Below are 22,448 nucleotides of genomic sequence, written 5' to 3'. Positions count from 1 at the left end.
CGCGACGCTGTTGGGGCTTACCCTCACTGGGGGTCCTGCCAGGGCAGCCAGGCCCTCCTCAACACCGGGGCCTTCAGTGGGGGGCGCGCCCTCGGCGAGGTGAAGCGGGACCCCATCATGTTAAGGAGAGCTGAAGGCAGGCAGGGACCGCCGGACCACAAGTCCGCCCCTGGAGACTCGGAATGTGATGGGAATGCCTCCTCCGGGCGATCAGAGGTCAGTCCTCCGCTATCCCACAGTGCCCGGGATCCCGGAAGTGCCTGGCTTTCCGGAAGGGCCTGGCTTTCCGGAAGTGCCCGGCTGGCTGACAGAGAGGAGGTTTTCCTGAACGCTGCAAGGAGAGCGCTGTGGTTCTGGGGCTTGGGTGACGGCTGGAGGAGCGACTCCGGGTTGAGGTGGGCGTCAGGAGAGAGCTGGGCAGCGGGATGATGGAGGAGGAGGAGCTGGAGTTCGTGGAGGAGCTGGAAGCCGTGCTGCAGCTCACGCCTGACGTGCAGCTCGCCATCGAGCAGGTGAGCGTTCTGCCCCCTGAGGGGAGGAGAGCGGAGGACGGGGAAGTCTGGGGGTGGGACCCGGGGTGGAAGGTGGAGGAAGCGGTCTTGGGACGGAGAAGTGGGAGCTAGGCGATGAAGGGAAGGGAAAGGTTTGAGGAAGGTGGTGGTGGGAAGGGGTTTCTGAATCGAAGGAAGGGAGAGATCTCTTTCTAGGCCTTGGTTGTCTTTGGAGGATAAGGCGTACTCGCTTGTTTGGGCAGAGAAACCGTGACCCTTGAAAGCATGAACCTGGAAAAAAGGAGTTCACGGACACCAACCTCAGATTGTGGGGGGTTATTTACCAGGTTGGTGTGCCGCTGCTCCCGAGTCTCAGTCTAACCCTTTGTGAGGGACTCGGAATTGAGGGGAGGAGCAACTTTAATACCTGAAGCGGATCACTGAGCAGAGGGGACACGGTTGGGAAAGGACCCCTTTACTATACTTAAATGGTTGAGAATTCCTGCTGTTGATTAATTTGGATTGGATTGAAGGATATTGCCCGGAGGCCTTCTTCCCTTCAAGGACTTTTTGGTTGATTAAATTCTCTTTTCAAGTTTATTGAGTCTTTAAGAGTAAGGATATTAGAAATAGTCATTTAGTCTCTTGTGCAGAGTTTTGCTCCTGATAAAGGGAGAGGATATCCTTTAAAGGTAGTGGTGTAGGGGATAAGATTTAAGTAAAGGAAGTTTATGCCGCATTTAGGGACCACTGGGAAGTTTTCTGAAGTAAAGCATTGCTATTATCATTACTAATAGCTAATATTTATTGAGCATTAACACTTAATCGAGGTCTGTCACTGTACTGATTTATTTGTACTGTGCCATTTATAGATTTTTGGATGTGTGTTTTTCTAGCAGTGGTTGGATTAGCCATACAAAGCACATTTGGCACATCCTGAGGATGCCGGACTTCTGGGCAAAGGTTTAGTGGTTCAAGACACAGCTCCCCACCCACCTCCACTGGACAGAAAAAGACATGCATTTCATTTTCTCTTTGGATCTAGTGGGTTCTAGTAGAAGAAACAAACAATTCAGTCAGTTACCATTTGGCAAGAATTTTAGAAGAGCACATTTTTGCTCTTTCTTAATAAGACTGAGTTCTGGCATAAGTTTATCTAATAAGAGACATCAGAAAAGAATTGGTTTTTAGAATGACCATCTTGAACTGGTGAAATCTGGTATTCAGGTGATCACACGACTGCTTTCTTTCTTTCTTTCTTTCTTTTTTTTTTAAGATTTTTATTTATTTATTTGTCAGAGAGAGAGAGAGCGAGAGCGTGCACAAGCAGGGGGAGCAGCAGTCAGAGGGAGATGCAGGGCTCCATCCCAGGACACTGGCATCATGACCTGAGCCAAAGGCAGACGTTTACCCAGCTGAGTCACCCAGGTGCCCCTCGACTGCTTGTTATATATTCTTCAAGTTGTAGTTTTTGAAGGGAATTATTTTTCAGAAGGCAGTATTCTTTCTTCTGTTAAAGGGATGGACAGTTCCCAAAGGCAAGCTCCATTTTCCTGACCCTGTCTGAGCCTAAAAATTGCTTTGATTCATAGTGAATTCTAATGCTGAGCCTTCCCAGAGTCATAGTGCGTAAGTCTTTTCTCAAGGCTTCCTTAGTACAATCATGTCATCAGCTGATTTAATCTGATAGTGGACAATGCCCATTTATTTTTCCTTGTCCATGGGATTTTGTTGATATCTGTGGAACTTGCCATAGTCGCACATTCTGTTAGTGGCACCAAGATGTTAAAATTACAGATGTTGGTGAAAATTGAAGATTTACTTTAACAGATAATTTTACTGAGCAATTGTGCGTTAGGCCTTGTAAGATGAAAAGATATTTTTTGTTGTTGTTCTTTTTTTTTTTGCCTTCAAAGAATTTACCATTTAATAGGAAGGAAAGAAATAACACATGAAACAAGACAGAAAAATGACAGTTATTTTAAATCCCCTGTCTTTTTGTAGGTATTTCCAAGCCAGGATCCTCTAGATCGAGCAGATTTCAATGCCGTGGAGTATATCAATACCCTGTTCCCAACAGAACAAGTAAGTATAGTGTTTCCTTCATGCCAGTGGTTTCTGTCTCATTGTTAGTGTTATGATTGGTGTGTTATACTACATAATCTAAGGAGACTTGATCAACAAGTGAGAGGTAAATTCAAATCAAACCCCACTGTAACGGATTGAGGGTGGGGGGTATCTTAATACAAAATACTGTTGTGTGAGAGTGGAATTCTTTGTCTTGTGAGCATATTATTAGAAATTACACCTTTAGCTTGTAAGACTACCCCCACATTCATAGTATACTGGGAAGTAGAAAGGATTTTTGAAACTAATGGGGAAGAGTGGGATGAAGAGGGCAGGATAACCCAGGAATCATAATGCTACTTTCACTCCTGTTACGAGATGTAAATTTTCAGACTTTACTTTTTACTTTGTTGTGTTGGGTGACTTGCTTGTGACTTGCCAGATGGGTTTTTCTTATAAAATTGGTTTATGGGTGTGTTGGTGAGAAGTAGATCAGAAGTAGAAACAGCAAAGCTGGGGGGCACCTTGATGGCTCAGTTGGTTAAGCCTCCAACTGTTGATCTTAGGGTCCATTTTATTTTATTTTATTTTATTTTATTTTATTTTATTTTATTTTATTATTTATTTGTCAGAGAGAGCACAAGCAGAGTGGCAGGCAGAGGCAGAGAGAGAAGCAGGCTCCCCGCTGAGCAAAGAGCCCCATGCGGGACTGGATCTCAGCACCCTGGCATCATGCCTGAGCCTAAGACAGCCGCTTAACCGACTAAGCCACCCAGGTGTCCCTGATCATAGGGTCCTGAGTTCAAGCCCACTTTGGGCTTGTGGAGCCTCCTTTAAAAAAAAAAAAAAGTAGAGTTGGGAGACCAGCTAGAGTTCTTGGTTTTTCATTTATGAATTCAGCAGATGTTTAGTGGTTCAGTGGGCACCTGTCAGATATTATTGGTCAACTTGTGCTAGGTGCTGGGGACACAAAAATGAATGACGCCTAATCCATGCTCCCTTGAAGTGTACGTGATCAAGGTTCGGGGGAGACATTGGTGAATACTGGAAGAGAGTTATGCAATGGTTTAGTGAGGAACAGGGAAACAGTTCTTCAGAAGATCAAAACCTCAGAGAGGAGGGAGCCCTTCCACCAAATCTTAAAGGAGTCATTCCTTCACTTAAGAGACATTTTTTAAGTGTCTACTAAGCGTCAGGCACTGTTTAGAAACTGGGGAGAAATAGTAAATGTGATAGGCAAGTTTCTGGTCTCATGGAGTGTAGTGTAAGGAAAAAAATAAACAGATCAACAAATACATATATAAGAAAACCATCGTTGATGCTGTGATAAAAGCAGGCACAGTGATAGAACATGACCGCCTGGGGAGGGGCTCCTTGAGATGGGTGGTCGGGGAAGGTCTCTGTGTGTGAGGTACTTAACCTATAAACTGACACTTGATACCTATAAAGTGGCCAGGTTTGTGGCAGTCTGGCAGAACACAATGAGGCAGAGTAAACCACCAGGCAAATCTTCCAGGATGATAGGGAAAGAAGGTCCTTCTAAGCACAGGGCAGACTCAGAGATGAGAAACACAGAGCATGCACAGGGAGCGTGGCCTCCTAGGAAGTGGGGGCTAAAGGGGTTGGCAGAGCCAGGGACCTGAAGGGACTTTGTTCTTTGGCCTTGCAGACTGCATTCTTTTGGATACCACACGCCTCATGGTAGAATTCATTCCACACAACTCATTTTCACTGGGCTAAATTTTAAGCTTGTATACCCTCGAAATCTTATGCACATATTCTAGTACCAATCTTAAATAAATGAGGTTTTAGTAGTGTTTGTCATATAAATAATAAAAACAGAGGTTTTAATGTTTGTCTCTTCACACTGTAATAAGCATTATTGCAAACCTCTTGGGGATGTGCACACCCTACACCAGAGACTGTGACTAGGCAGGGGTGTTCATTCAGGGACTCTCATCGGGGTCATTACTGGATCAGAGTGCCACATTTTCAAAATCCCACCTGGCCGCAATGGGGTGGATGAACTGGGGGAAGGCAGACCTGGAAGGCAGGGAGACCAGTTAGTAGACTGCTGTGATGGATCACTTAAGAGGGACCAGGAGAATCCGAGTGAACACGGGGATGGAGAGAGCAAGACTGGAAAGCTGTTTGGGAGTCAAAAGTCAGAGTTTGGTGGTTGAAAGGACTTATAACCTAAAATTTCCTCAAATCGAAAAACAGCTCTTCTGTCTCACTCTCCAGGAAATTGGGGGCTGGAGGGTAAACAGGATAGATGTGGCCCTTCCAGTCTACCTTGATGGGTACTAGTTACACCATTGGCAGATTAACAGTAAGTTATTATGACTCTGCAACGACTTGTTTGTATAGCTATTATTACTTGTTGCTTGCTCTCAAAAGAGTCCTAAGTTCTGCGACCACTATAATAATAATTAACATTTATTGAGCGTACCAGACACCATTCTAAACATTTAATAGTGATGTATTCACCGCCTTGTTAACATGCTTGTTTTTTTTTTGTTTTTTTGGGGGGTATTTTTTTTTAGGTTTTATTTATTTCTTTGAGAGAGAGAGAAAGAGAGATCACGAGCAGAAGGAAGGGTAGAGGGAGAAGCAGACACCCCGCTGAGCAGGGAGCCCAACTCGGGATTCAATCCCAGGACCCCAGGGTCATGACCCGAGCTGAAGGCAGACACTTAACTACTGAGCCACCCAGGTACCCCCAACATGCTTGTTTTGGGATGAGAACCAGGAAGACCAGAGGGAGAAAGAATGCTTAGCTCAAATGTGGTAGCATTGCTATGAAAGAAGCATGTAGTGTACTGTGAAAACAGAGCACTTACTTACTAAGTCTGAGGGACCCAGAAAGACTTCACAGAAGAAATGGCATTTCAGCTGCACGTTATGCACCAAATGAAGGATTTTGAGCTTTGATTTCCAGCCTGCAGACTGGGTAGATGTTGACACCTTTACCTAAAATTGGGCCTGAGGAGGAAAAGTAAGCTTCAGTGGTAAATAGGGTAGGAGTAGGCTGTAAGAGTGAGCTATGTTTTGAGCATTTTGGGGCCATCCAGGTGGAAATATGTACTTGGAATATCTGAGTCTGGAGCTCATAATCTCCATAATTGTTAGTATTTTGGCGTATATCCTTTATTTATTTGACAGACAGAGATCACAAGTAGGCAGAGAGGCAGGCAGAGAGAGAAGAAGGGAAGCAGGCTCCCTGCCGAGCAGAGAGCCCGACCAGGCTCAATCCCAGGACCCTGAGATCACGACCCGAGCTGAAGACAGAGGCTCTAACCCACTGAGCCACCCAGGCGCCCCTTGGCGTATATCCTTTCTGAACTTTTTCTAACGGACATGTTAATTTTTCAAAATGACGTTGGAGAAATGGTATGATTCTCTGTGATTGTCTTTGAGATTTCACAGATAGCCTTTAGAGCTCATTGTTTTCTGTGAAAGGAATTCTAGGAATTAGCTGGAGATAGAAATTTGGGAACAACTGGTATAAAAACAGCAGTTTTAGCTGTGAAAATGTCATCTGCCCCACCCTGTCAAGAAGGCTGACTCATCAAAGCCAAAATAACTGGTAGATTTGCAAATTGTTCAGGAAACCGCCAGGTTCTTACTTTTTCCTGGTATGTTTTTATATGTATTTTATTTTAAATTATTGAAGGTAGCACTGCGCGTTTATGAGAACACAGATGCAGTTATATGTCTTGACTGATTATGCCTCCTCATACATGATAATGTGTAGTGAAGGTTTTTTTTTTCTTTTTTTTAAAAGATTTTATTTATTTATTTGAAAGAGCGCGAGAGCACAAGCTGGGGAGCGACAGAGGGAGAGGAAGAAACAGGCTCCCCGCCAAGCAAGGAGTCCAGTGCCAGACAGGACTAATCCCAATCAGGACCTTAGCTAAAGGCAGATGCTTAACTGCTTAACCCAGTGAGCCACCCAGGTGCCCTGTAGTGCAGTTTCTTATAGCAAACTAAGAACATTTATGACACAAAGTTACCTTTATTTCCCCAATCCTGGATTTTCATTTAGCAATATATTGTTCAACCCAGAGTCCCATGGACCTTAATGGAAAGGTAGCAGAAAATAGTGGCATGATTTAGAATTTCTTTCTAGAAATTCTTGTTAGAATTTCTAGAAATCTCTTGCTAGATCTTGGGCAAAAGCCACCCAAGTCAGGGACCTGCAGTAAATTCTTCTGAATCATAAGTTTAGCATATTTAAAGTAGATGTCAGTATATCAAGAATAAATTTAGTGTCACCTAAGGAGGAGGATGTGTGTGTGAATTCTTTTGAACAGCAGTAACTTGAAAGTCTGTGGTTGCCTGGAGGTATGTTCGGGGAGGCAAGGAGATCCCTGGATGTTTCTAACTCCCTAGGTCCAAGTAGGAGGAACTCCATTTTTTCTCTTTATCAGGGCTCTCTGGGTAGTTCTGAAGAGTAGCCAGGTTTGGTAGCAATAATCTGGGAAAGTCTTCTAGTGTCCTAGAAGAAAACTGAAAATAATCATTTGTCATGTTTTCATTAGAGGTTTAATTAGGGGAATCTAGATAAAATCTATTAAAAATGAATATAAAACTAATATAACCGAGAACTTTGAAAGAAGAGTCATGTTGTTGCAAAAAAATAATCAGACCTGTGAGAGACCAAGTGACTTTTGGAGAAGTAGGAGAACTTGGATTTATTTTAGGCCAGTGGACCCAGATGAGCTCATGCTTGAAGTTCTGGGCCCCCAGCGATGGGGTTATAGGGCTTTTATAGGGGACTGAAGGCAGTTAGGTTCCAAAGCTGCTGGCTTGTGGGTGGGTTTAAACTGGGGGAGTAGGGACTGCTTTAAGTGGGAACTGTAGTCAAGGAGCCTATGGCAGGAAGCCTGTTTATAGAAGCAGAAGCAACTGGTTATTTCTTGCTCCCAGTAGGGCTTCTGGTGATCTCTAGCTTATTGTTAGTAACTTTCCATCTTCTGGGGCCTCTTGGCCTGGGCCTGCTCTGGGTAATTTTCCTTTTCAATGTGAAGCTATATCTAAAGAATTTTTAATGACCCCCCCAAAGTGCTCTAGGTGTATGTTGTTAAGTGAAAACAATAACATGTCAGATTGTTTATCATCCCAGGTTAATTTGTTTTTAAGCTACTTATTTGCTTAGAAGGAACTGTAGAAAGCAATATACCAAGATGCTAATGGTGATTGATTATTTTCTAATGGAGGGGTGGCGGGGGGGGGGGGTCTGTATATTCTGTAATCAGCAAGAATTGCTTTTAGATTCAAAAAGACTTCCAGGGGAGCCTGGTTGGCTCAGTTGGTTAAGCCTCTGCCTTTGGCTCAGGTCATGATCTCAGGGTCCTGGAATCGAGCCCCGCATCAGGTTCCTGTTCAGCGGGGAGCCTGCTTCTCCCTCTTCCTCTGCTTGCTGCTTCCCCTGCTTGTGCTCGCTCTCTGTGTCAAATAAATAAAATCTTAAAAAAAAAAAGAATCAGGAAATACTTTTCAATAATTAAAACATTTTTAAATGATAAAATAAAACTACAACTGCATTATACCTACACTAGAAGGGTGATTCTCAAAGAGGGGATATATCACCTGCAGCCAGGGTCACCGATCTGGATTCTTTGTTTCAGAGACTCCCTGCCCTGTGTCTGTAGTGACATAAAAGTCCCTCGAGTAAATGTGGCCTGATTTATTTAGACTTTTCTACTATGGCCATTTAGGCCATTCCCTGCTCCCTTAAATGCAGTTGAATATCTGAAGGCATACATACTTTGAATTATTCTTCTTTGAAAAACTGTCATGGCTTAAGCAAGACCTTCGTGTTTAAGGAGTATTAATTAAGAATTGGTTACTTGGGGGGCGCCTGGGTGGCTCAGTGGGTTAAAGCCTCTGCCTTCGGCTCAGGTCATGATCCCGGGGTCCTGGGATCGAGCCCCACGTCGGGCTCTCTGCTCAGCAGGGAGCCTGCTTCCTCCTCTCTCTCTGCCTGCCTCTCTCTGCCTGTCTCTCTGCCTCCTTGTGATCTCTGTCTGTCAAATAAATAAATAAATAAATAAAAGAATTGGTTGCTTGGGGCACCTGGGTGGCTCAGTGGGTTAAAGCCTCTGCCTTCGGCTTAGGTCATGATCCCCGGGTCCTGGAATCGAGCCCCGCATCGGGCTCTCTGCTCAGCAGGGAGCCTGCTTCCTTCTCTCTCTCTGCCTGCCTCTCTGCCTACTTGAGATCTCTGTCAAATAAATAAATAAAATCTTAAAAAAAAAAAAAAAAGAATTGGTTACTCTACCACCCAAAGCAATATTTACTGCTGTGGAATGACTTTCCACTGTTAAGTGAAAAAAGTATGATGGAAGACACTGCGCATTACGTAAAGCAGGGGATGTAAGTTATGGATAATCTTTAAATACATAGATTGTTTCTGGGAAGGTACAAAAGAAACCATTTCAGAGCTGTTGCCTCTCTGCAGAACTGGGGGAGACAGGCAGGACAGGGGAAGAGGAAGCCTTGATTTTCACTATTTCTTCACTTGTACTATTGCCATTTTTGGTCATGTCCATGTTTTACCAATTTCAAATACATTACAATTTTTTAAAATTTTTACAATTTTATAAAAAAATAAATAAATAAAAATAAAATTTTTACAATTTTACATTACAAATATTTTTAAATATTTTATTTATTTATTTGAAACAGAGAGGGAGAGCGAGAGAGAGAGAGAGAGTACCAGTGGTAGAGAGGGTCAAAGGGAGAGAGAGAAGCCGACTTCCCACTAAGCAAGGAGCTTGGCATGGATCTGGATCCCAGGACCCCCAAGATCATGATCTGAGCCAAAGGCAGACGCTTAAACGACTGAACCACCCAGGTGTCCCTAGATTACTGTTTTAAAATTTTGGTATAATTATCCATTCTCAGAAAACATACAAGAATAGTACAATGAATTCATGGCTGCCTTTCACCCAGATTCTCCAAATGTTAACATTTTTAAAATAGTTCTTTTTAAATACCAAAACAAGAAAATGTTTTTAAGGGAATGGGTTCCAGCAGAGATTGTCAGGGTAGGAACTGTTGTGCCCAATTTATACGTGAGGAAGTATAAATTCAGAGAGGCTGAACAGCTTGCCCTCTGTACATCAAGCAGGTTTGTAGTGGCAGAGCTGGGCCAAATCTAGGTCCTCAACAAACTCAGCTCCTTTCCATGGTGGTGACTTACACCCCGGCTGGTTTGAGAGTGACTGGACAGGGGATTCATCAGTTAAAATAACTTCTCTTCTCTGAGATTCATCTTCACCTCGGTCTAGATTTCTGAAAATTTTAAGCAACCATTGCCTTTGTCAGAACAGACAAGATGTAAATGGCCTGGTCTGACATCTCAGACATTGTGACCTGGTTCTTGGTAGGCTCCTGGCCCCCTCCTGCCACCAGAGGTTGCTGGTAGCAATTTATAAACACAATTCCTGCATTACCTCCGATTCCTTTTCAGGTAAAATATCTGTTGGGGGAAAGGGAAAGAGTTCTAAAATTTACATTTTGACAACTTGAGTTAAAATGGTGCTCTATAATTGTACTATATTCCACTAGGGGGCACCATTTCCTCACATTTTCTGCTGGCTAAGGTTGGAAGAAGTCCCATTGTTTTGTCATTGTCTTTAAAATAGAAATAACTTTATTATAATTACGGTAGCAGTGGATAGCCAGTGTAGAGCAAGTAGTAAGTACTTATAGGCAAAAAGAAGAAAAAAATTAAATCCTTTTCTTAGATACAGCTGTTGCTACTGATTTCATAGTTTACAGCTACTATGTAGATTACAAAGCTACTAATATTTATCTTTCCAGGCATTTTTTCTGATGAACCTACAAACTCAGAAAAAAATAGATTTATTCATCAAAATACAGTATAATATAGATGTATACATACATCTTAAGTATATAATTTGATGAATTTTCACAGAATGATTACAACTATGTAACCACCATTCAGATCAAAAAATAAGACATTAGGGGTGCCTGGGTGGCTCAGTCAGTTGAGCATCCTACTCTTAATTTTGGCTCAGGTCATGATCTCATGGTCCTGGGATCGAGCCCTGCATGGGCTCTGTGCCCAGCTAGGAGTCTGCTTGAGATTTCCTCTCCCTCTCCCCCACCCCTTGCTCCTGTGCCCTCTCACTCTCTTGCTTGTTCTCTCTCTCAGATAAATAAAATCTTAAAAAAAAAAAAAAAAAAGGAGGGGTGGGGTGGGGTGGGGTGGGGTACTTGGGTACCTCGGTCAGTTAGGCATCTACTCCTTAGTTTCTGCTCAGGTCATGATCTCCTGGTTGGGAGATCCAGCCCTGCGTTGGGCTCCATGTTCGGTGGGGAGCCTGCTTCCCCTCTCCCTCCGCCCCTCTTCCTGCTTGGTCATGCTCTTTCTCTGAAACAAATAAATAAAAAGAAAAAAGACATTAATACAACATCTTATTTTAAAAAAGATTTATTTACTTTAGAGAGTGTTGGGGGGCAGAGGGAGAGAATCTCAGAGAATCTCAAGGAGATTCCCTGTTGAGCATGGTACCCACCCTGGGGCTTGATCTTTTGACACTTAACTGACTGTGCCACCCTGATGCCCTTGTCTTTAGATGGCCCCTCTTACCTCATCACAGTAACTACCTTCTGAAGATAACTACTGTCCTGCTGGCTTCTAACATGAGAGAATAGTCTCATTTATTTTTGAACTGTATAAGTAGAGTTGTACAGTTTGGAGCTGAAGGCGGATGCTTAACTACTGAGCCACCCAGGCGCCCCAACCATTCTCTTTCTGTTGCAGTTATTCCAGCTTCACACTTGTAGCTCAAAGGCAGCTGTGGATAATAGGTAAATGAGTGGACATGACTATGTTCCAATAAAACTGTATTTACAAAAACAGATACCAAGCTGGAATTTGCAATAGTTGCCAACAACTGCTATACTTTTTTTTTTTTAAGATTTTATTTATTTATTTATTTATTTATTTATAGAGCTAGGTGAGTGGCAGATGGGGAGAGAGAGAGAGAGAATGAATGAATCTTAAGCAGACTCTGCCCTGAGTGCAGAGCCCATGGTGGGGCTAGATTTCACTGAGATCATGACCTGAGTCAAAAAATCAAGTGTTGGATGCCTAACCCACTGAGCCACCGAGGCACCCCTATTACTTTTTTATTGTTTTTTTATTTCTTTTTTTTAAAGATTTTATTTATCCATTTGACAGAGATCACAAGTAGGCAGAGAGGCAGGCAGAGAGAGAGAGAAAGAGAGAGAGGGAAGCAGGCTCCCCCCTGAGCAGAGAGCCCAATGTGGAGCTCGATCCCAGGACTCTGGGATCATGACCTGAGCCGAAGGCAGAGGCTTTAACCCACTGAGCCACCCAGGCACCCCCCCATTACTTTTTTAAAATAAAATTGTATCACACTATGATTAAATGTTTTGAGATGTTATAAATAGCCTTGATAGCTTATCATTTCCATATAAAAGGATCTAGATAGTGAAATAATAGCTGTCATTTTCCTTCTTTATTGTAGTCTCTGGCAAACATAGATGAAGTTGTGAACAAAATTAGACTGAAAATAAGGTAAGTAACCCCATATGATTATTAATAATTACTGAAAAGCATGCTGTTAATTTAGTTAATCATGTTCTGGATCACACTTATCTGTTAGAAAACTGAAATCTCAAGTTTGCTGTTTATGACAATTATTTTTTAAAGATTTTATTCATTTGACAGACAGAGATCACAAGTAGGCAGAGAGGCAGGCAGAGAGAGAGAGAGAGAGAGAGAGAGGGAAGCAGGCTCCCCCCTGAGCAGAGAGCCCAATGTGGAGCTCGATTCCAGGACCCTGGGATCATGACCTGAGCCGAAGGCAGAGGCTTTAACCCTGAGCCCCTCTATTGTAGTTTTAACGGTTTTATTTCCTTAGCAGATTTACCTTTTTTTGTTCTCCCAAGGCTTAGATACAAGGATGGGCATATACATGTATCCCATGGCCATATACTAGCTAACAGGATGGTCAGATCTGCTGGTTGGTATTTGTGGTGGCCCAAGATTAAATGTTGTGATTAATCTAGAATGTGCTTGTCAGAGTTAGACAAGTGTCTTTCCTCCCCATTAGCCTGGTTCTGGTTTGCCCACATCTGGATTTCCAGTTGTGACATATGGCAGCTGCTCAGTGTCTGTTCACTGTAATTAATACTGTAATGGTTAATGTCATTAGGGCAAATGTAGTTGTTTGTTTTGGTTTTGTTTGATTTTTGATGAGGAGAAGCCTTCATTTTCAATCCAGGAGATGATTCCTTTTTTGCTTACAAGCTTTGGGTCTTTCAGTGAAGACCTTTGCCATGAATGTATTGTTTAGTTGGGCATCTCTCATTGTTTTGGTGGATTTCAGCTATAACAATTCTGGTAGAGACTGCTAATATGTCCGGGATTTGCACAGAAAATGGGAATTCCTTAATGTTCCAAAAATCACTGCAAACTGGTTATTTTCGGCTTTCTCTCAATATACCTTTAAAAGATTCTTTACATGAAAAATGAAATTGACTGATGTAAATTTCTCTGATTGAGGGACCACTAAATGGTCGCTATTAGAGCCAGAGGTCAAGACCTACATCCTACACAGCTTGCACAGTTAGGGCCCAGAGGGTGCATCATGGATCTCATGTAGCACTCTGGCTCCTGAGGAAGTAACTGAGGGTTTTGCGGAGGGTACTTCGAATTCTCTGACTTGTTCCCATTAAGTTTCAGCAACATCGTCATTCCTGGGTTTTGCTATTGAAAAATATTAAACCTTACATTGGCCCATTTGGACAGCTCTGAATATTAAGCAAGAATAGCGTTTTTAAAAAAACAAGGACTACTCATCAGTCTGTACTGTACTTGGCTTCTTACATTACTGTTGCTGCCTTAGCTAGGGTCTAAGGCCTCGGTCTTCGGTTAGATCATTCTAACCTGTCTGGTTTTCTGGACAAGGAGGTACAACCGCGGAAGTGGGTGGGTACGCTGTCACCTTTTTATCTTTTGGTCACTTTAGAATGGAGGTTGTTTTAATGATTCTTATCCTTTAACTTTTTCCTAGGAGACTGGATGACAATATTCGAACTGTTGTACGAGGTCAAACAAATGTGGGGCAGGATGGCAGGCAAGTAAGTAACTTATTCCTCCATATTAATCATACTCTTCTGATTTCTTCATGACCTGGCAAACAAGCAACCAAAATGTTGATCTGCCTGCTTGTAGAGAGCACTTTCTTAGGGATGTGTCCATACGCAGCAGGAAATGTGCCTGACCTGTCCCACTAATCCTGGAGGTAGACTGCCCAGACCAGCAGCGAGCTCTCACTCACTGCCTGTGCAAGCAGGAGCCTATGGTCGCACAGCTCACCCAGGCTAAGGCCATGTGAGCCCATGTGTGAAAACCAGAGTTGCCTTGTCTTTCTCCTCTGTGTCACACATGTATTCATTTCCAAGTTTTATAATTCTTTTTGGATCTAGCTAAGAAGGGCTGTTGCAAGGGAATGAAGGTGGGAAGGGAGTGTATGGGGTGGAGTGCTCCGTTAATGACCGGGGGGCAGATGTTATCTATCAGCCATTTTCCTTTTTATTTGGATTCAGTTCTGTTTAGGCATCATATTTCAAAACTTGCTGTCATAATAAAGGTTCTGAGCATGCCTTTGTAGTCTTCTCATGCTGTGTCTGCTCTTCCCTCTTCAGTACTGACTCAGTGAGGTCGCTGTGTGCCTCTGTAGTAACTCCAGTTCTGTTTTTTTGTCCTCTTCGACTTGCAGTGCAGCCCATTTCTTCAGATATACGTTGTGCTACCCAAATTGGGGAGGGGGGAGGTGTCATTTACGAATAAATGTGCTGATCATTCATACTTGTGTTCCTTCCGCTAGTAGCTGACCAGTGTTACGAGTCTCTTTTTCTTCCTTTTACATTTTTAGTTTTATCGTTGCCTCTGTTTCTCCTCCATTTTGCTACTTTCTTTTCCTCCTAATAATCATCTTCCATTGGCCTCTTTGTAAGTATCTACCTTCTTCCTTGTTGTTATCATCAGTATTTCTGTATGGACATATTAGTTTCCTATAGCTGATCTGATTTCCTGGTTCCTGCGTGGTTCTTAGTTCTTATTGCTTTGTTTTGGTCATTTAGGTTTCTCCCATGAAGCACCACTTCACAGGGGTGGCCTGTGTACATGGGGCGCTGGGAGGGAATAAAGACTAACAAGGTTACCTGCAAATGCTCCAGCCTCCTTCCGCCCTTGAGCCTTCCTTCTGTATGTCTGGCCCTGTCATCTACCTCTTCAGAAACCTCAGTGGCCTCTGTCTATCGAATTTAATCCAAGTTTCTTTGCTTGGCCTTCAAGGCCTCAATCTGCCTTTCCAGTTTTGCATCCTGCTGAGATCCATCTATACAGAAGACTCCGTGCTCTACAAGCACACCCTGTGCTTTCTGAACCCATGGACCTCTTTCTGCCTGAAATTATCTCTCTCTTCTTCTTCTAGTAACTTCATCTCAAAATCTTACCGAAGGGCCCCCTCAAATACTACATCCTCCATGAAATTTTCTGTTTAGCTCACCTGAACATACAAACGGATCAGAATTTTAGACCTAGAAGGGACTTGGAACTCATTTGGTCCACACTTCTCGTTCTGCAGATGAGCAAATTTATCCTGATATCCCTCAGCTAGATGTATGTGCTTTCCGCCCACAAGCTCCCAGGCCTGTGCCTGTACTTTCCGTTTGACTTCCATGGTCTCCTTTGACTTATTAGTGAACACTTCTTGTCTCCTTGACTAGTTTATAAGTTCCTTGAGGCAAGAATTGAATCTTCTCATCTCTGTATTTCTCTCAACACATACACTTTATGTCCAGACCAGTAACGTTTTATTCAACTGTATTGAATATTTGGTCTCTATGAGACTATTTATTTATTGCAAAGAAACAAAAGCCCTTTACCATAAAGCATCATTTTGATCAATGTGTGTCCCCACAAAGCTGTTGAGAGCCTGATTTGTGTGTGACTAGTCCCCAATGACTACCATTTGAAATAACCCAACTATTTCGTGTGATTCAACCTCTTCTTAGAGTGGCTCAGGAAAAAATACTTTACAGGAGTCTCAGGTTTTTCAAATTCCAAGAATGGGAAAATAATGTGAATGATTCATCAGGATTTTTCTGTTGGGTCATGCTCTTTCGATCCTGTATCTTTTATTTAGTTGTTTGTATTTGAACCTGTGGTCACAAACCCCCTGTAGTAGAGAGTCGGGCCCCAGATGGGACAGCCGGTGGGAATGTTGGCCTTCCCCACCTTCCCATATTAATAGGTTACAGGTTGCTGCCGCAGGGGCAGGTCGTATTTCAGAGAGCAAGACCACATTTTCAAGAATGTTTAGATAGCATTTCAATCTGTGGTGGAATTTTGTGTTCGTCTCCTTAGAATCCAGACAGAAAGGAAGCCCAGAAGAAATAATTGCTTTTCCTGTCATCCCCTCCATCTGTCTTTTCCAGCAGTTTGTAATGCAAGCTGATGGCGAGACTTTTTTTTTTTCCAAGGAGCATTTGGGTCCCATCCTTGTCAACTCATAGGGATAAAAGTCTTGCTGTCCAGCTCTGGCTGGCTGGTGGTTTGCTGAAGAGAGACTCTGAATTGACTGGCACAGACTTGGGAGAGTTATGGATGTTCCAAAATACTGAGTTTTATAGGTCAAGAGGCCCCAGATTTCCCTCTTCCCTGGAATAGAGGAAAAGTCTGCTTTCAGAACTTGTTTCCGAAGCTTCTGAGGAACACTCGGGAGGAGGGCAGTATTACGGACCAAAGGAAATTTCATCTTGATCGTGTTTGACCAAAGGAAATTTCATCTTGATCGTGTTTGACCGGAACTGATGTGCTTTTTAATTCTTTTTAAAGAAGGGGGAAATGTTTACTTCCCCTTCACAGTGTCTTAAAAGATATTTTTAGCAAAATTTTTTTAGAAAAGCAGTGGTTCTCGCTACAAAACTATTTCGGAAGAGGCAGTGACTTAGAAATTGAAGACACAGTAAGGCACTTTCTTTGATTTCTGAGATTTCTGAAATACCAGCTGCATGGTTCGCACTCAGTTCCACATTGTGGAGACCTTTGATTGTTTACCACCTCCTACGTGGCAGACTTGAACTGGTTTAGTCTGTGACCTCTTCTAACCAGACTGTGATGCTCATACAAAGTTAATACGGCACAGAATTCTCCCCATTTTCTTCTGCTGAAATCATCAGGCAAAAGCTTTAATTAAATGTCCACATGTTTCAAACTTCGTGGATAAGATGAGTCAATTCAACTAATACATGATCTGATATGCTGTGAACTGTATGCAACTTCCTGAGAATTAAAACAGACAGCTTGACCTCGGGTAGAAAGAGGTGAATAGAGGAGCGGCTTGGAAAAAGAAAAGGTTGGCATGTGAAATCTCAAGAGTGGCCAAAGCTTGACCAATTCCCAGTATGCTCACTGAGAAACACCAGAAGGATCAGCCACTGGCCTTCTGTCTCTGGAGTAGAGCTTGGCTGCCATGTTACTGTTGCATTAGAGCAAGACTAAGGTTTGGGAGGGGAAGAAACTATTAATTGCCATCTCCAGCCCAGCTCACCAGAATCTGATTGTAAGAAGCTTTAGGTATCCATAGTACAATCTTGCACTCAGTTCAGGAATCCTTTCTGTGACATCCCTGACAATTCACTGGCCTGCTTCTGCTTGGACACTCATAGTGATGGGCAGCTACCGTTTTGTTCTACAGGGCAGTCTCAGTCTTTTCCAGTTTTGAACAGCTTTAATTGTAAGAAACTTCTTTCTTAGACTGAACTGAAATAGTAAAATAGACCTCATTGTAACTTCTCATTGCTCTTAGTTGTGCCAGCTGGACCGGTGCAAGCCTAATCCCTTTTCCTTATTATAGTTTCTAAAATTTTAAATGGATATTATGCTCCTTTCTTAGTGTTCCTTTTCCTAGGGTAACCATTCTTTCTTCAGCTCTGTGATCTTATTTCCAGACCCTTTATCATCCCAGTTGCCTTGTAGTTTGTCAGCATCATTCTTTTTTTTTCTTTTTTTTGTCAGCATCATTCTTAAAATGGGGTTCCTAGCCAGGAGTAGACATGCTGTGTGGACACATAGTGGGATGCCTCAACCTCCTTGTTCTGCACTGGTGCTATGAATGTGGGAACTGGGGGCTCAGGGGGACTGAAATTCATTATTATAATTCCTGAAATTGATTACTCATTTTTGTATGAATAGATTAATTTCTTGATAAAGTACTCATTGATTTTTTTTTTAATTCTTTAAGGAATCCATGACCTTCAGAAGTTAAGAATCACTGGTTTAGACACTGTTCTCCCATCACCTCAGACTGGGTGCAGTTTCTGGCAGCTGTGTCCCGCTATTAGCTTCTGCTGACAGTTGAGTTGGCAGTTCTCTGAAACCCCCAGGTCAAGAGTTGCAGACAGATGCCCACAGAGCTAAGAAAGTGACCTAAATGGCTTCAGTAGGCCAGTGTGCATCCACGTGTATCCTGTGGGCAAGTGAATGCCCTTTCTAAAAGTAGACAGCCACAGCCCAGTTCAGACCGACTACTGTGGTCAGGCCTGAATGCAGACCCGGAGATGCCAGATCTATCAGTTTTTCAAGAGAAGCCGGAAATCCGGATTTTTATGTGACGCTCCAGATTTTTAGATGTTGGCTTAGTGTCTTCCACAAATACTGTGAAGGCCAAACAAAACACGTGTATGCCAACAGTTTGCAACATCTGCCCCAGGTCTTTTTTTTCATATGAACTACTTTTCAGCTTTTCCCTCCTGTTTGTTTAAGAGATTCTTTTGAGATCAAGTACTGGACTTTATGTCCTCCCCAACCTCCTGCCACACACCCCATTTCTTCTTGCTAATTCTGCTTGATTGTCCTAGCCAGTTGAGGCCTTTTGGAGTCTTGATGACCTCCCCGTTTTATCATTAGCAGACTTGCAGGCATGCCTTCTATGTCTTCATTCACATTGTAGAGGAAACGGTTGAACAGGAGGGGTTCAGAACCATGTGGCATACTTTGAGAGACTTACTCTTCTCTTCCTTATCCTCATTTTGGTATCAAATGCCAGCCCCAGAAAACAAAGAATTTCTTCCTGTCCTTGGTATCTGTCCAGGGCCATGTTTCTTAAATTTTCCGTGTCTCCATTTTCTCAGAAAAGGGGATTAATCATACTTGCCTTCTCTTTTCATGGAGAGATTATAAGATTTATTAACTAAATCAGGAAAGCATCTTGCCTTCCAAGGAGAAAGTGTTCTTTGCTTTTTACCCTCAAAATTAGCTTTTCATCTAATTCAGGCATTAGAATGAAAATAGCTGTGCTCCCCAAGAGCTTGCACTAGGTAAATGGTGGCAGTTCACAGCACAACACTGATCTTCGTTAAGTGGGGCTATGAATTTGTACTTCTTAGCTCTCTTGCAGGATGGTTTGAATTTTTCTCCTTCATCACTTCAAATTTATTCTCTCTCATCCTCTCTTTGGGAGGAAAATGAAGCCCGTAAATGGAATAAAATAAACGGCATTACTATTAAAGGGACTATAAATAGTTTGAAAAGGAAGGGGAGGGGGCATGGCACTCAGTTCCTCCAGCTGAAAGATACTAATTCTAAAGCAATTGAGCTTTTAAAGCACACGCTCAAGTTTTTCCAGTAGTGACTGAGAATGGTGGTTAGGTGTTTTTTTTTTTTTTTCCAATTTATTTATTTTCAGAAAAACAGTATTCATTATTTTTTCACCACACCCAGTGCTCCATGCAAGCTGTGCCCTCTATAATACCCACTACCTGGTACCCCAACCTCCCACCCCCCCGCCACTTCAAACCCCTCAGATTGTTTTTCAGAGTCCATAGTCTCTCATGGTTCATCTCCCCTTCCAATTTACCCAAAAGCACATACCCTCCCCAATGTCCATAACCCTACCCCCTTTCTCCCGACCCCCCTCCCCCCAGCAACCCACAGTTTGTTTCGTGAGATTAAGAGTCACTTATGGTTTGTCTCCCTCCCTATCCCATCTTGTTTCATGGGTTCTTCTCCTACCCACTTAAGCCCCCATGTTGCATCACCACTTCCTCATATCAGGGAGATCATATGTTTTTTGTTTCTTTTACATTTTTTTGAATTGTATTTTTTCAAAATGTCCACAGAAGACACTAACCTTTGGAAATTGCTAAGACCTTAGAATGACCTGGGAGGGAAGCACCATGACCACCCAATGGGGCAGTGCTGGAGTCAGGTTGTGAGAGTTCTTAGGGCTCTGTGCTTTGCCTGCAGCCTTTTGTAGGGGAATGGAGTCCCTGGTTTTGATCGAGGCTCCCCAACCAGGATTCTGACATCCAGTGCAGAGGTCAAGGTTGGTTTGCATTTACTTGAGGTTAACTCTGAGTGAGTGTTAAGTTTGGCCTGTTTGTAGAGCTACTGACTGTAGTCGAGGCAAAGACTTGTAGAGAGACTGGGCCTGTCTTAGCACCATGCTTTGTCCCATTTACTGCACAGGATCCTCCACAGCACGTTTTGGCAGAGTGACTTGGCTGTTGAGTATTGGAACCCCTCTCCACTTGTCTTCTAAAAATCTGTGATTTGAAGACAGCCCATAAGGAATTCAAACAGCTGTCTTCTCTCTCCTCTGTGTACAGTGAAGGAGTGAGCATTTCCTTTGAATTCTCTAAGCGTTGGGGGGATTGGATGTTGTCACCGATGTAACATGGGATGGCAGCCTGGGTCAAGTGAAAAACCTTTTGAATTTAAGTTTTGACTGTGCCACTGGGTGTGACTTTGGACAAGTTAATTAGCTTCTCTGAGCCTTGGGTTCGTCAGCCGATGTGCTGACTTGGAGGTGGTAGGGCTCAGTGCGAGTAGTAAATGGCCCCGGTAATCTGTGAGAAGTTGCAGTTAATGCCTTTCTGGCTCCTTGAACATCTCTGCCACATAGGAGGGGGCCCATGGGTGTCCCCATTTGTCCGTGGGGAGCCTGGCCTTCCTTGGATTGTAGGATATTTGGTTGCCTTCAGTTCTGATGGGTTCAAGAAGAGTTAAGATTTTTCCATTTATTTTTTTTCTCATTGTTAATATGAGAGCAGTGCTCTTCCTGCTTTCTGCATCCTTGACGGAAGCACAGCTGACCAAGGGCTTTTAAAGTAGAATGGTGTGAGAAGTTCATTAAGATTTTAGGTTCCAGGGGCACCTGGATGGCTCATTGGGTTAAGCCGCTGCCTTCAGCTCAGGTCGTGATCCCGGAGTCCTGGGATCAAGTCCCGCATCGGGCTCTCTGCTTTGGCTGGGAGCCTGCTTCCTCCTCTCTCTCTGCCTGCCTCTCTGCCTACTTGTGATCTCTCTCAGTCAAATAAATAAATAAAATCTTTAAAAAAAAAAAAAGATTTTAGGTTCCACATTGCAGCTAATCGTTAAGAAGCCACCACTTTTCAAGGTTTGATGTCGTTTCAAGGAGGATTATCAGCAAGCACCTGAAAAAGGTATTAAAATATTTCTTTTCTAATTACTTATCTGCGTGAAGCCCGATTCTCATCATATTTTTCAACCATAACAACGTATCACAGCAGAGTCAGTACAGAAGCATACGTGCGAGTCCAGCTGGCCTCTATTACAGTAGACACCGAAGATCATTGCAAAGGCATAGAAGCAGTGACACTGTTTTCAAGAAATTTGTTCTGTATGGGTAGAGTTTTTTGTTTGAAGATTTTACTTATTTGAGAGAGAGAGCGAGAACAGAAGCAGGGGAGCAGCAGAGGGAGAGGGAGAAGCAGACCCTCCACTGAGCCGGAAGCCTGATGCAGCGCTCGATCCCAGGATGCTGGGATCATGACCCAAGCCGAAAACAGACGCTTAATGACTGAGTCACCCAGGTGCCCAATAGAGTTATTTTTCATAAAAATATGTTATTTATGTTAACGCGTAAGGAGCTAATTGTTATTTTTAAGTAGATTAATAGATAAATGGTTTTTAAATTTCTCAGCATTAATTTCCAATATGGTATATATATCAGTAGATACAATCCACAAAAACAAAATCTCTTTGCGGCCCTCAGTAATTTCTAGGGATATGAAGGGACCTTGAGATAAAAAGTTTTAGAAATGCTCTTTCTGAGTAATATTTCAGTGTTAAATAAGTAGGGATCTCAGGCAATTTGTTCTTTTTTTTTTTCTTAAGGTTTTATTTATTTATTTGACAGCGAGAAAGAGACAGCAAGCAAGCGCAAGAAGGGGAGCACACAAGCAGGGGGAGTGCTCAGTAGGGAGCCCAATATGGGCTTTCATCCCAGGAGCTTGGATGCTGACCTGAGCTGAAGGCAGAGGCTTAACAGACTAAGCCCTCCAGGTGCCCCCCGCAGGGAATTTGTTCTTGATTTTATGACAGTGACTCCGATTAATATATTTGTTCATTCACTCACTCGGTAAATACTGAGTGCGTGCCTTCTGTGTGCTGGGCATTAATGCCAACAAACTAAGCAAAGAGACACGAATTGTGATGTTTACTTGTTTTCTGGATTTTGTATCTGTTAAGGAATTAGACCTGTGACCGTGGTTCACTAAGCATGTTTGCCAGAAAACGGATATAGAAATTTATCATATGACTTTTCAGCTTCTACTGGTGATCGTATGACTTTTCCATCTCATCAGTTATCTTAGCTTTTTGTTTTGCTTTTTTTTATTTTTTTTTAAGATCTTATTTATTTGAGAGAGTAAAAGAGAGAGCATGCGTTGGTGGGAAGAGCAGAAGGAGAGGGAAAAGCAGACTCCCTGCCAAACAGGGAGCCCAATATGGGGCTCGACCCCAAGGCTTTGGGATCATGACCTGAGCCCAAGGCAGGTGCCCGGTGCCTA

At 42.9% G+C, this 22,448-nt stretch overlaps 1 protein-coding gene across 1 annotated transcript in view; it reads left to right on the top strand.

Annotated features, from left to right (window-relative positions):
- The first annotated feature begins 281 nt into the window (after positions 1-281).
- The window catches only part of VPS53 (VPS53 subunit of GARP complex), a 136,514-nt gene continuing 114,347 nt past the window's right edge, over positions 282-22,448 (top strand). Inside the window, exons 1-4 of the mRNA XM_044248201.1 lie at positions 282-512; positions 2,496-2,576; positions 12,089-12,138; positions 13,640-13,706. Of these exons, the coding sequence (XP_044104136.1) occupies positions 426-512; positions 2,496-2,576; positions 12,089-12,138; positions 13,640-13,706 (285 nt within the window). The 5' untranslated portion in view covers positions 282-425. The remainder of the gene's footprint in view (positions 513-2,495; positions 2,577-12,088; positions 12,139-13,639; positions 13,707-22,448) is intronic.

This window comes from Neovison vison, chromosome 5 (genome assembly GCF_020171115.1).
Source record: "Neovison vison isolate M4711 chromosome 5, ASM_NN_V1, whole genome shotgun sequence".
Taxonomy (NCBI): domain Eukaryota; kingdom Metazoa; phylum Chordata; class Mammalia; order Carnivora; family Mustelidae; genus Neogale; species Neogale vison.
This window is presented reverse-complemented; position numbering and strand designations above follow the sequence as displayed.